Source organism: Nicotiana tabacum, chromosome 20 (assembly GCF_000715075.1).
Source record: "Nicotiana tabacum cultivar K326 chromosome 20, ASM71507v2, whole genome shotgun sequence".
In the NCBI taxonomy this organism is placed as follows: Eukaryota; Viridiplantae; Streptophyta; class Magnoliopsida; order Solanales; family Solanaceae; genus Nicotiana; species Nicotiana tabacum.
Genome location: NC_134099.1, coordinates 18,001,759 through 18,014,758, shown reverse-complemented (window position 1 = coordinate 18,014,758; position 13,000 = coordinate 18,001,759). Strand labels below are relative to the sequence as shown.

At 34.0% G+C, this 13,000-nt stretch overlaps 1 protein-coding gene across 1 annotated transcript; it reads left to right on the top strand.

Moving 5' to 3' along the window:
• Nucleotides 1-3,515: 3,515 nt before the first annotated feature.
• LOC107795395 (uncharacterized) lies at nucleotides 3,516-9,782 on the top strand. Its single transcript, XM_016618028.2, has 9 exons — nucleotides 3,516-3,708; nucleotides 4,033-4,250; nucleotides 4,936-5,050; nucleotides 6,748-6,837; nucleotides 7,026-7,199; nucleotides 7,289-7,408; nucleotides 7,731-7,841; nucleotides 9,032-9,113; nucleotides 9,184-9,782. Exons 1-9 carry the CDS (start codon nucleotides 3,541-3,543, stop codon nucleotides 9,246-9,248), a joined length of 1,143 nt encoding a protein of 380 aa, XP_016473514.1. The 5' UTR covers nucleotides 3,516-3,540; the 3' UTR covers nucleotides 9,249-9,782.
• Nucleotides 9,783-13,000: the final 3,218 nt, after the last annotated feature.

Sequence of the window (13,000 nt, the reverse complement as noted above, 5' to 3'; positions counted from 1 at the left end):
TCTCGCAAATGCGAAATCGCTTTTGTGATACAGGAGTCGCATTTGCGACAAGGTAGTAGCTGGGGGGATCGCATTTGCGATGGGAACCTCGCATTTGCGAGATAGTGCTGACCTGGGCTAGTTCGCATTTTTGACATAGCCTTCGCAAATGCGATCTCGCATTTGCGAGCCAAGCTTCGCAAATGCGAAGCCTGCAGGCCTGCAATATACCAGTTCAAAATCTACAACATCCTAAGTCAAAATTCCACTCCATGGCCTATCCAAAACTCACCCGAGCCCTCGGAGCTCCAAACCAACCATGCACACCAACCTAGAAACAACATACTGACTTGCTCGTGCATTCAAATTACTCAAATAACCTCAACAACTATGAATTTAGCATCAAAATCATGAAATTTCTTAAGAACATCAAATTTTCCAGTTTTCCCAAATAAGGTCTGATTTAAGTCATTTCAAGTCCATTTCTTATCAAATTTCATAGGTTAGACTATATAAGACCTATACCGGGCTCCAAAACCAAAATACGGGGCCGATACCAATGGTTTCAAACATAAGTTCTTTTCTTTACTTCATAATTAATTCAGCAAAACAATTTCTTTCAAAAATTCATTTCTTGGGCTTGGGACCTCGGAATTTGATTCCGGGCATACGCCCAAGTCCCATATTTTCCTACGGACCCTCCGGGACCGTCAAATCATGGGTCCGGGTCCGTTTACTCAAAATATTGATCGAAGTCAAATTAATTCATTTTAAAGTCAAAATTCATCATTTTTCACAGATTTTCACATATTGGCTTTCCGGCTACGCGCCCGGACTGCGCACCAAATCGAGGTGAGACAGAAAGAGGTTTTTAAGGCATCGGAACACGGAATTTACCCCTCCCCCACGTATCTTGCACAAGAGAGCAACAATTACACCATTGACAACCATTAAAAAGCTTTGAAGCTTTGAATTCGAATTTGGGTTTTTAAAAAATATTATTTGTTTGAATTGGATGTTGTTGCAAAGAATTGGAAATTTTTTCTACGTCTCTCTCTATCTCTTAATTCCTATTTCAGTAATGTAAAGTAAAGGAAAAGAGAGCAGCAATTCCACCATTGACAACCATTAAAAAGCTTTGAAGCTTTGAATTCGAATTTGGGTTTTCAAAAATCATTATTTGTTTGGATTGGGTGTTGTTGCAAACAATTGGGAATATGGTTTGGAGTTTATATCTCAATTTTGAGGGTTTTTGGTGAAGATTAGACTTGATTTTGGCTGAATTTCAGATTGAAACTCGAAGAAGAAGAAGAAGAAGAAGACATGATATACATTATATTTACGAAATTGTAGTAAAATTGTAGAAAAAATTGTGTTATGTTGTTTATATATTTTTCTTTTATTTATTTAACTATTGTATGAAAGTTGAACAACATTGTATAAAAATTATATTTAAGTTGTATGATATTGTAATTGTATATAACTGAGTAATGTATGAAAATTGTAGATACGTTGTAGATAAGTTGTATAATATATAATTAGTTGTAGGAAATTTATTTTTACTATGTATAAATCAGATATCAAATATACAAAAGATATATTGTATAAATTTTGTATAAAATTTGTATTTAAGTTGTATGTTATTGTAGTTGTATTTAACTGGGTAGAAATAATGCGTGAAAGTTATAGATAAGTTGTAGATAAATTATATATATATAATTAGTTGTATGAAATTTGTTTTTACATAATATACAAAAGACATATTATATAAATTTTTTATAAAATTTGCATTTAAGTTGTATGTTATTGTAGTTGTATTTAGTTGGATATCTTTAAAGACTTGCACATAAATATCTTTTCTTAGGAAAAATTTCTACTGTACAAATTGGGTGGATCCCAAAATTAGGATTTTTACCAAAATTTAGAAAAGTAAACACACAAAGAAGTCTAGGCGATTCAACGCATTGTATATTTCCCGTACCTTTTTAGACCATTGAAATTTAATTTATTTCTCCTAATGCATGCAAGTTTTACAATTAGTTTGGGTCGACGCATAGTTGATTGATATGTTGATTGGTGCAAGCTTCATATAACAATGATTTCCACTTTTACAATTTGTCTAGAAGTTTTCCTCAATATTTTGAGAAATCAAATGTAACTTTTATGCATCCTGCATATTGCCCCATTTAATGTCAAATTAAATTTTCAAGCATCATCCTAATATATTTGCCAAGTCACATGAGACACTTAATTTCGCGTAGGAGAAATATAACTTTATATAGAATTCACAGCCCTTAGAATCCCAGTGCAGAAGAGTTGTTCATTTTGCACATCTTGCATAGGAACAACAGTGATTTTATTTAGTCATTGGTTATAACTAGATTACCCATTTAGGGAAAAATCTTTTTAATTATTGACCGCTAATATGATTTTAATCTGTTTTATTCGCATTTTTCAAATAACTGACTGCTCTGTTTATGCATATTTGTGGGAGAGAGAGAAAGAGAGTAAGTCTTTCCAGATTGAAATCTACGTGATAATAATGGATTGAGAGCCTTTTAAGGTGTAATGTATATATTTTGTAAATAAAACTTATATAGGCAGGGTAATTTACTAAATGTAAACATTTAGGGTAATAAAATTTGTAATAGTGTATAGGAATGAAAAAAGGGAAATTACCAGTTATGTCTATTTATAAGTAGCTCATTACAAAAATTGGTCAATTGATAAAATATTACTAATATTAGCCAAATTAGCCAATTAGCTATTTGTAACAAAAAAATATCAAATTTTTGCTTTGTTTTGAGTGGGTGTTATTAGAATAAATTGGGTACAACTTAAGGAGCTTGAATCTTAGTTTTGGGATGGTTTGGTAAAGTTTTGAGGTGGTTTGAATTGAAAATTCGAAGTAAAAGCTGAACATGAAAAAAAATGATATGTGTATCACACTGTGTATCATTTGTGTATCACATATGTATTATATTTGTATCAATTGTGTATCACATGTATATCCATGTATACCTGTGTGTGAGATACATGCGTGATACATGTGTTACAGAAGACTTTTTTGAACTCGATTTAATTACGAATTTTGATACAAAACCAATCCAAATCACCTCCAATCTTCCTCAAATTTTGTATATTGACTTATCTATATATTTTCAATGAATTTCAACTATAACCATTGAAAAAGTTCCTTTTTTGTTTAGATTTTTGGAATATTGTATAGATTTTTGTATTTCATCACCTTATTTGCTACCCGTCCATGAAAATTCCTTTTCGTCTTGTATTTAATGTTGCTAATCACGCTTAAAAATATGGAAGGTGATTTTTGCATGTGATTCTTTGATAGAAAGAACCCTATTATTTGATTTTTCAATTTTTATTGGCTAGTTTTGGGTAGTCTATGATTAATGGCTAGAGGTTGGTAAGTTGAGATTTATTTGGGACATTTGTGTAAGTTTCCCATGAAAAAATCCCAAGTTAATATCACGGCCCTCTACATTTGGCCCAATAATAAAGAGTCCATTTACACACTTCTCTTTTTCAAAGAAAAACAAAATGGAAAATCGACTGAAGGAGCTGAGCATGGAGGATTCCGACGAAGAGCCGCCACTCGCCGTCGAAATAAACAACACCGTCAACTCCAATCAACCAACGGAAAACTCAGAGATTCCTCCGGTCGGCGTCACCGTCATCACCGGCTATCTTGGTTCCGGAAAATCCACCGTAATTTCTACTTCTACAAATTTTTTGCTTATATTCAGTTATTAAATTATACTCCGTACGTTCCATTTGTGATGTAGTTCGACTAGACACGGTATTTAAGAAGAAAAAATTGACTTTTGAAACTTTTGGTCTAAAACAAGTCAATAGATATTTGTATGACTATAAATCATCATATTGGAGCTTTAAAGTTTAAGTGTTTCTAAATATAGAAATGTGTCATTCTTTTTTGGAACAAATTAATGAGGAAATAATGTGACAGAAACCGGAGAGAAGGGAGCATTAACTAGTTTGGGATTGACTTATAGTTGTTGCTTTTATTGTTAGTTGATAAATTATATACTGAAAGAGCAACATGGGAAGAGAATAGCAGTGATATTGAATGAGTTTGGGGAGGAGATAGGAGTCGAGAGAGCGATGATAAATGAGGGGGAAGAAGGCGGTCTTGTGGAAGAATGGGTAGAGCTTGCAAATGGGTGTATTTGCTGTACTGTGAAGCATAGTTTGGTTCAAGCATTGGAGCAGCTTGTTCAGAGAAAAGAGAGGTAATATGATCTTGCTTTCACCTTCACACTGTCCTTTGCCATTATTTTCTCACTGTTTATTTGCATATATACTTCAAAATGAAATCTTTTATATGCTGGGGGCTGCTCAAGGAAGGTAACACACTGATTACTTCAAGCTACTGTTAGTTTGAATTTGATTTTCTTTGGGGGGAATTGGGTTTAGGGGGTTTAGCATGCATAACTTTGTTCTGTTATGAAGCCTTAGTTCTATACTCGAGGAAGTGGGATTAGATATTGCTATTTGAATCTGATGGAATTGCCGATGTGTAACAAATACGTCATACTTTTTCACTCTCTCTCTCTCTCTCGCTTTACTTTCTCGTTGGCATTTAAAATATTAGCGTCTCTAAGGGGTTTTGGTGTTTGTACCTCTGAGCGCCGTGCCCTGAAAACAGGCAAGGAAATGCATAAGAAAAAAAATCTTTAAGATGACAGAAAAGAGAAGAAATGAGAAGGATCCAATATTTTTTCTTTGTTTCTTTATTTCTTCTAGGAGGTGGGGTGGGTGGAAATGTTAGGGCATGTAATCTGTTTTCACCAAGTGCTTTCTCGAATAATCCGTCCTTGATAAGTTTGGAGCGAGAGGATGAAGTTCTGTAGCTTTTTGCTAAAGTATTTCACCTTATTCAAATCTAATGACGAGGAGCTATTTTTTTGTTTGTAGACTTGACCATATATTGCTAGAGACTACTGGTTTGGCAAACCCTGCCCCCCTTGCATCCGTGCTTTGGTTGGATGATCAGCTGGAATCAGATGTTAGGCTTGACTCAATTATTACGGTGAGTTCTGTGTTACAATGATGTAAAACTTATTTTATAAAGTTTGCAGAATTTTTCTTTTGTCTTTTTCTCTACACTACTCTGTGGATGGAGAAAAGAATATTTTCTGAAAAGTGCAGCCGTTTAGTTTTTGTAGTTTTATGTGTTCATTCTTAGATCAGCAATAACAACAACAACGACCCACTGAAATCCCACTAGTGGGGTCTGGGGAGGGTAGTGTGTACGCAAACCTTACTCCTACCTCGAGGGGTGGAGAGGCTGTTTCCGAAAGACCCTTGGCTCAAGAAGACAAAAATAAGGCGAAAAGAGGCAATCTATCAGTGCCATCAATAGAAACCATAGAACAAAGAACAACATCACCAGAACCAGAAAATAAGTGAAAAGCAAAACAATAACCAGTAGATAAAGCACAACACTAAGAGGAACAAAAGAGTAGTGTGAACTCAACATTAACTACTAACAATCAAAGACCAAATCCTAACAGACTAGCCTCACTCTGCAGCGGCGCCGTAGAGATATTCCTAACTACCTCCTAACCTACAACCTTAATGCTCGATCTCCACAACTTCCTGGCTAAGGTCATGTCCTCTGTAATCTGAAGCCTCACCATGTTTTTTTGATGAAGTAAGAGAATTGCATTAAAGGCATCAAGAAGATGCAAGAAGTACAAAAGAGAGATACATAAAGACATAGTCAGCTCTACAGACAAAAACTAGGCTAAAGCTAAGGAGCTGACGAAGTCCAAAAGATTAATAGGACAATTTACAGGAGCTAAGTTCTGCCAACTATATAACCATAAAAGACATCTAGCCTTAAGTGCGTATGTTGGAGTTGATATCCCATCAAAACATCTGCGATTCCTTTCTGTCCTAACACACCACAAAATACAAGAAGGGATCATCTGCCAGACTTCACTGATGGAGTTATCAACTTTCCATGAAGACCAGCTTTCATAGGCATCCTTAATGTTCTGAGGCATGACCCAGCTTAAACCAAAGATGGCAAAGAACATACACCATATATCTGTTGCAACTGGGCAGTGAAGAAAGAGATGCCTGTTGGATTCTGGCTGCTGCAAACACATATAACATCTGTTGGCCAATTGAAAACTTCTTTTGCTGAGATTGTCCTGAAGCCTCACCATGTCTTGCCTGATCACCTCTCCCCAATACTTCTTAGGCCGCCCTTTACCTCTCCTCATGCCCACCAAAGCCAGCCGCTCACACCTCCTCACCAGCGCATCTGAGCTTCTCCTCTGGACTTGCCCGAACCATCTGAGCCTTGCTTTCCGCAGCTTGTCATCCATGGGGGCGACACCTACCTTCTCCCGAATATCTTCATTCCTAATCTTATCCATCTTGGTGTGCCCGCACATCCACCTCAACATCTTCATTTCAGCTACTTTCATCTTTTGGATATATGAGTTTTAACTGGCCAGCACTCAGCCCCATACAACATGGCCGGTCTAGCCACCGCTCTATAAAATTTACCTTTGAGAATTTGAGGAATAGGCAACTAAAATTTATCATGCTGGTTAGATGTGTATTAAGGAATTACTTATTAACTTCATATCCACCCTTTTATTGTACCTTTTTATTTGATTAACTTCATATGCTATTGATTGTTATCATTGTTGTTCTTAAAAATTTGCCACTTTATTTTTCCAGATGTTTTAATTGATTTTGCTTTTGTAACAGGTTGTAGATGCAAAGAACCTTCGGTATCAGCTAAAACCAAATCCTAACTCCTCTTCATTTCCTGAAGCTTACTTACAAATAGCATTTGCGGTAATTGATATGTTAGTCTCTCCATTCAATCATCGGAGGTTTCTAATTAGGCGTTCGACCTATTGTTGACTTTCTAGCAATTGTTATCCATTCTTATAGGTGGTAACTGGGATTGTGCTCCATACAGCTTAGGTCTGGATCATGAAATGAAATCATGTCTGACTTTTATTGTCAACTGTTGGGTGTAGGATGTTATCATTCTTAACAAGGTTGATCTAGTTTCTCAAGATGACTCAGGAGCAATGCTAGAGGAACTGGAGAAGGAAATATGTGATGTTAATTCCCTTGCTAATATTATTCATTCTGTGCGTTGCCAAGTTGATTTGTCAAAGATATTAAACTGCCAGGCATATGATCCTACTGTAAGAAATGATCCTTAATGCACAAAATCCAGATATTGTAGTCAGCAGATGGAGAGCTATTTAATCTTCCTTTATTTTAATTTTTTTAGCATGCTGCTCATCTGGAAGCCTTGTTAAAGGAGAACAAATCTCTAACTGCTAAAGGCCTTCATGACAGTGAAGTCAGAACATTGTGCATCTGTGATACACAGCAGATTGATGTGGATAAGGTAACTTTTTGAAAGGGGTGCTAGTATATGTGCTTGCTGGGCTGTGACTTAAACCAGCTTCTGCAGAGTGCTCTGATTCCTTTCCTTAGAAAGCAAAACAGGTTTGCTAATGGTGGCTGATATGGTTTTCCAATCTTTAAAAAAATTACTATAGGGAGTCTTATATGAAAATCAGTATGCCTGTACACCTCAGAACCATTATTTCTAGCCAGATCATTATCGTTGTATCATCCGGTTGTGGTTTTAGCATAATTTCTTGCACAAAGGTTGGCTTTTAACTATCTTGGGTCACTAAGGTCCTTACTTGCCTTGTTGGCATTAGGTTCGTACATGGCTTGAGGAACTCCTTTGGGATAAACAGGATGGCATGGATGTTTATCGTTGCAAGGGAATTTTAAGAGTCAGAAACTCAGATCAACTCCACACTTTACAGGTAAGATGTTCTACATTTCAATATAACCAGTACCAAGATCTGAAGCATTTTTAGTTTTCCTTCTCAAAATGTTAAGGCCACATTTTGGTTCTTTGAGCACCTTTTCGAAAGGTAAAAGCCAGAACTAGTGAACCAAGATGAAATGATAACTAGAAGAAAATTAAAAAACCATCTAATCCAAAGAACAACGATCAAAATGCTTTGATTTTCTGATTTATTACAAAGAAATTCTTCGGGGAACACGTAATTAAAGATTGACCGGTGACTATAGAACTTTCAGCTGTTGGATAAATCTGTCCCCACACTCTTATAAAATATACTTTAATTTAATTGAAGAACTCAACCTTTCTGTTGTGCATTGATTGCAGTAGACTCTCTGATATACAATTCTTGGCTTATATCAAAAGTTGTAAATTTAATTTGCTACTATACTTCTTCATGCACAAGCAATGCATTTTTCAAGAATGATGAACTTAGATGGTTCGATCTTTTAGGTGGAACTTGGAAGTTTGTATTTTCTTTACTGTTGCTGGAATATATTTTCCAAAGACATCTCCATGCAGATGTGTGTCTGTCAATACATTTAAAGTTGCACCTTTACATGTTACATGAAATTAGCTGCATGCTGTAATATACTGTAATGCTGGTGATGCGTGTTGGTGGCTCCTAAGGCTATTTGGTGAACCAAAACGTCTATTCTTCATGTTTTCTTTTTCAAAGATATCTGCAAGCGTCATTAATGGAAGGGAACATTTAACTGTTTTAGTTGCTTTTGATGGAAACTTCTTCGAAGCGAGGTCAGTTTTAGAAAAAAAAAAGGTGACGGTTGTTTCCAGTTTCCACTTGTTTCCTGAGAGCTACATATTATGTATCAGCTAGCTCGCCTTTTTGGCACATGTTTAATACCTACCCGAGTGATGTGGTTCTCCACCTTCATTGTGTTCGTTGGAGTAGGAGACAATTCTTCAATTAGCCTATAGTGGACCTGCTACCAAATTGTACCATATCATCCTCTAAATTATCAGCATGCTAACACAATTTTATTTCTTGGTGTTTTCTGGAATTTATAAGGAAATATTGCAATAGTTCTTCAGTACAATCTCATCCTACATAGCTGTACGACGTCAATTCTTGGCGTCTATGGTGTTGTGTCTTCTTTGTCCTTACATATTGACTATTGTATCTGGCAGGGCGTGAGAGAAATATATGAAATTGTTCCGAGCCGCAAGTGGAGAAATGAAGAGATTCAGATGAACAAAATAGTATTCATAGGTAACCACATTTCAAAATATGAAGTTGTTTAACAGCTCGTTCCTCTTTTGATGTAATCTTTCTTTTGCAGGTCGGTTTCTGAATGAACAAATTCTCTTGGACTCATTACGTACTTGTGTTGTTGCAACCAATTGACTCTAGAATTTGATCAGTCCTATTGTTTATCATTAAGGTGAAGAATTAAACCAACATCTCCAATCAAATCACTGTTCGGTTTACCTCATTGATTGACTTGGGTGGACCGATGATCCAAGTTGTACCTTAACTTGTTACCGTAAAAATAGCACTGGCTAACCAGTTTTCGGACCTGTCATTCAAAAATAACCAGTGTTTGTAAAGTCATTGAAAAATAGCCACTATTTTGCTGCAACACTGAAAGTTCCAACATAATATTCTGGAGATTGGAGCATATGTGTATAAACTTTCAATATATTATGCTGGAGCGGTATATTATGTTGGAACTCCAGTATATTATGTTGGAGTTCCAGTATACTCATGCAGGAGTTCCAGTATACTCATGCAGGAGTTCCAGTATACTTATGCTGGAATTCCAGTATAATATACTGGATTTCCAATATTTTATATTGGAGTATTTTTCGGACTTTGAACATATTTTTGTTCAGATTTATCTTTACATGAAAAGAGGTTAAATTTCGATTACTTTTAAAATTGCGGCTATTTTTGAATGACCATTTGTAAATCTGGGTATTTTTGAATTTCTCCCCTTGTTACTGCTTGAATTTCCTTTCTTACTATCGCAAAATCTTGTTTGGTTGTCTTGGTGAGAAATTCCAGATCCAATTGAAGGTGGTCAACTGAACATCTTTCATCGAAAAATTATATTGTGTATATAAAAACTTATACGATAAAATTTTGAAATCGATGCTTTAATACAAATTTTTTATGTGGGACTGTAAAGTTAGGTTGGCTTGGGGAGAATAACATGTTCAAATAAAGTGGAAGAGTAAAGTTCTTTCTTGTTTCCTTCTTTTTCCCGTGAAGTGAAAGAGTTAAGTTGGACTTGCCAAAATTGAGTAAGCTAGAACAATTTTGGTTTCAACAAAAATAAAGTACGCCTGTAACCATATATGGTATAGTAATTACTATACATATTTTCCTATTGTAATAAATGCTTTAAAATATCAAAGTAATGACTAATGTACCAAATGTGAGACAATTATATGGCTTTGTCAATCCCGTACGACCCAAGAAAGCCATATGCATCGTTTATGCTTTAATTGCCTACTTTATGTGCCCTACTATTCTATCGGGTAGGGGTAAGGTCTGCGTATTCACTATCCTTTCCAAATCCCTTACCTCCCTTACAAGTGGAATTTTATTGTGTTGATGTTGTTATTGTTTATTTGCTCCATAGTATATTTTTTTTAAAATATTTCTTCTAAATAATGGTTATCAGATTAAGTAATATTATACTATGTTTTTAATTTTAAAATTTAAAATTTGATGGCATTTGTTTTTGCACTGCGTGGCTGCGTAATTCTTTTCATAATATCCTCTACACTTTTAGGCTAATAATATTTTTGTTTTATTTTTATTTTTATTTCTTCCTAGTGGTGAAAATAATTTCTTGCGAAAATATAAGTTAAGGCTGTGTACAATAGATTCTTCCTTAAGTCCTGCGCATAACGAGAGCTTAGTGAATCGGGCAGTTCTTAAAGAGGAATAAGAAAAGAGAAAAGTGAAATAAACGAATGCAAGAACGTTAGGGTAGGTATTGCTGGTAAATGGCGTCATAGCAAATGTCATTAAATATAGAGTCCCAATTGAAGGTTCCATTGTCTCCATCAATGAGTTGGCCATTCTCCTGACAGTCCGCCACAGCTCACTTAATATAATCATAAAATATAGAAATGGATTCAGAATTAAAACCGTATGAATTCAACTTTTACGATTTTAAGTGTCAAACTCATTATACTTTTAAAATTGTAAGTTCTTGTTTATTATTTATATAATTTTAATAAATTTTATATATAAATTTATATTTCGATCCGAAAGTATTAAATTCAAATAAATTCGGTACTTGCAATACTCTTCCTTCAGCACAACTGTACAAGTAATATGCTAACGTAGTATTGTTGCATGTTGGGCACATATTGCGCCTTTTACAGATTTGCTTAGGTATTACAACATGTCAGATTATGATTGTGTTTTGCTAAATATAGGTTGGCAGTTTTTTAAGCGACAAAAATAACCTAACTGTCATTCCATTCCTTTTATATTTACTGTTTAAAAAGAATTAACCAATTTCTTTTTAAAAATAGTTTTTTAAAATTTCGAAACAATGTAACTTTGAACATCTTATTTTATCTTTAATGAGATGATTTATAACCACACAAATATCTATAAATTATTTTAAATCACAAATTTCAAAAATCCTTTATTTTTTCTTAAATTATGTGCTAAATCAAATATTCATTTTTTTAAACAGGGGGAATATTATTATTTTCTTCTACTTTCATTCTTCTCCACTAATTCCATCATCATTTGATGTGTTATGGAATCAACCATATGTTTAATACCTTATTATCCGCACTTTGTAAAGGAACCCAATTATTGGTAGGATTGGAGGAAAACGAGCTAATTTAAATTAATTCACTAAAGAATGATTTCTTTCCGTGTTTATATAGCGGTTTTTGGTAATTAATTAACTTTTTATTAATCACCAAGTAATTACAACCCATAGCAAACCTAACACAGATTGCTAACCCTCTTATTTAAAGAATTATATACTAATATAGCAGTGTTAAATATACACATAGTTTAAGATGTTAAATTGGTTAGGATCTAAATAATTAGATGGAGAAAACCTTGATAGGAAGTGCTCCTCTCTTAACGAGGTGCGAATCTGAATTAGTCATGTTAATAAATTTTGCGTACCATATGATTATATATATAAAAAAAAAGGAGTGAAAAAATAGGAATATTGAAGAATAATTTAGGATGTTTCGAAAAGAAATTGTCACAAAAATTGAGACATCAGAAGTGAAATAAAAAATCAAGTAATACCCTTAATCTATACTCAATATTATACGAGCATTACCATATGAGATCAGCTTTGAATTGGATAAGATAAACATTATTATTTTTAATAGAAGTAGAAATTAACAACTTAAAATAGAGTAAGAAAAGTTTGATCAGGACTCTATCATATTTAACCTGGATTTCTCTTTCTATTTTTTCACTTCTTTTTCTCTTAATATAAATTTTTTTCTTTTCTTTTTATATCCATGTTTGAATGTTATAAAAAGCTATCTAACCTACCGCAACCAACTTCATTCCTTCCCCTCCATTCCTTTTTTTTTTAAAAAAAAAATAAAAAATAAAAAAATATTCATTCTACTTTATTTTTCTTCAATTCCAACATTATGTGATGCATGTGTTATGGAATCAACCTTTTATAATAACATTATTTGCACTTTTAAAAGTAAATCAATTATTGATCATAGGATAAAGAACCGATGAACTGAATATAATATTTGTTAAAAAATTAAACAGTGAAGCAAGTATTACCTTTACCCATGTTCCTTAGACTTATATCACTACTAAAAAAAATAGTAACGGAAAATTTTGGTAGCCAAACAATAAAATTCGTCGTTAATCCTACTTAGCAACAAATTATGAAAAGATATTATTAGCTACGAGCGTTTAACAATAGATTAGAGACGTTGTTCATCGCTAATTTCAGTTTTTTAATAGTGTATGATTATAATCTAGTGATTGTAACACCATATATCACTTTAATGCGAGGTCTCATCCCACCTATAATCTTTTCAGTAATATTTGTCTTCTCCTTATTTATATATATATAAAGAGAGAACTAAAAATTTATAACGTGTTGCATAGACTAAATTAACAGGTGAAATCGT

Bases quoted from the DNA above. Each gene is read 5' to 3' on its own strand.
- LOC107795395 (XM_016618028.2), top strand. From the start codon at position 3,541: ATGGAAAATCGACTGAAGGAGCTGAGCATGGAGGATTCCGACGAAGAG. The intron at 5,051-6,747 runs GTGAGTTCTGTG...CTTTTGTAACAG, and splicing joins GGCTTGACTCAATTATTACG to GTTGTAGATGCAAAGAACCT. The intron at 7,842-9,031 runs GTAAGATGTTCT...TGTATCTGGCAG, and splicing joins ATCAACTCCACACTTTACAG to GGCGTGAGAGAAATATATGA.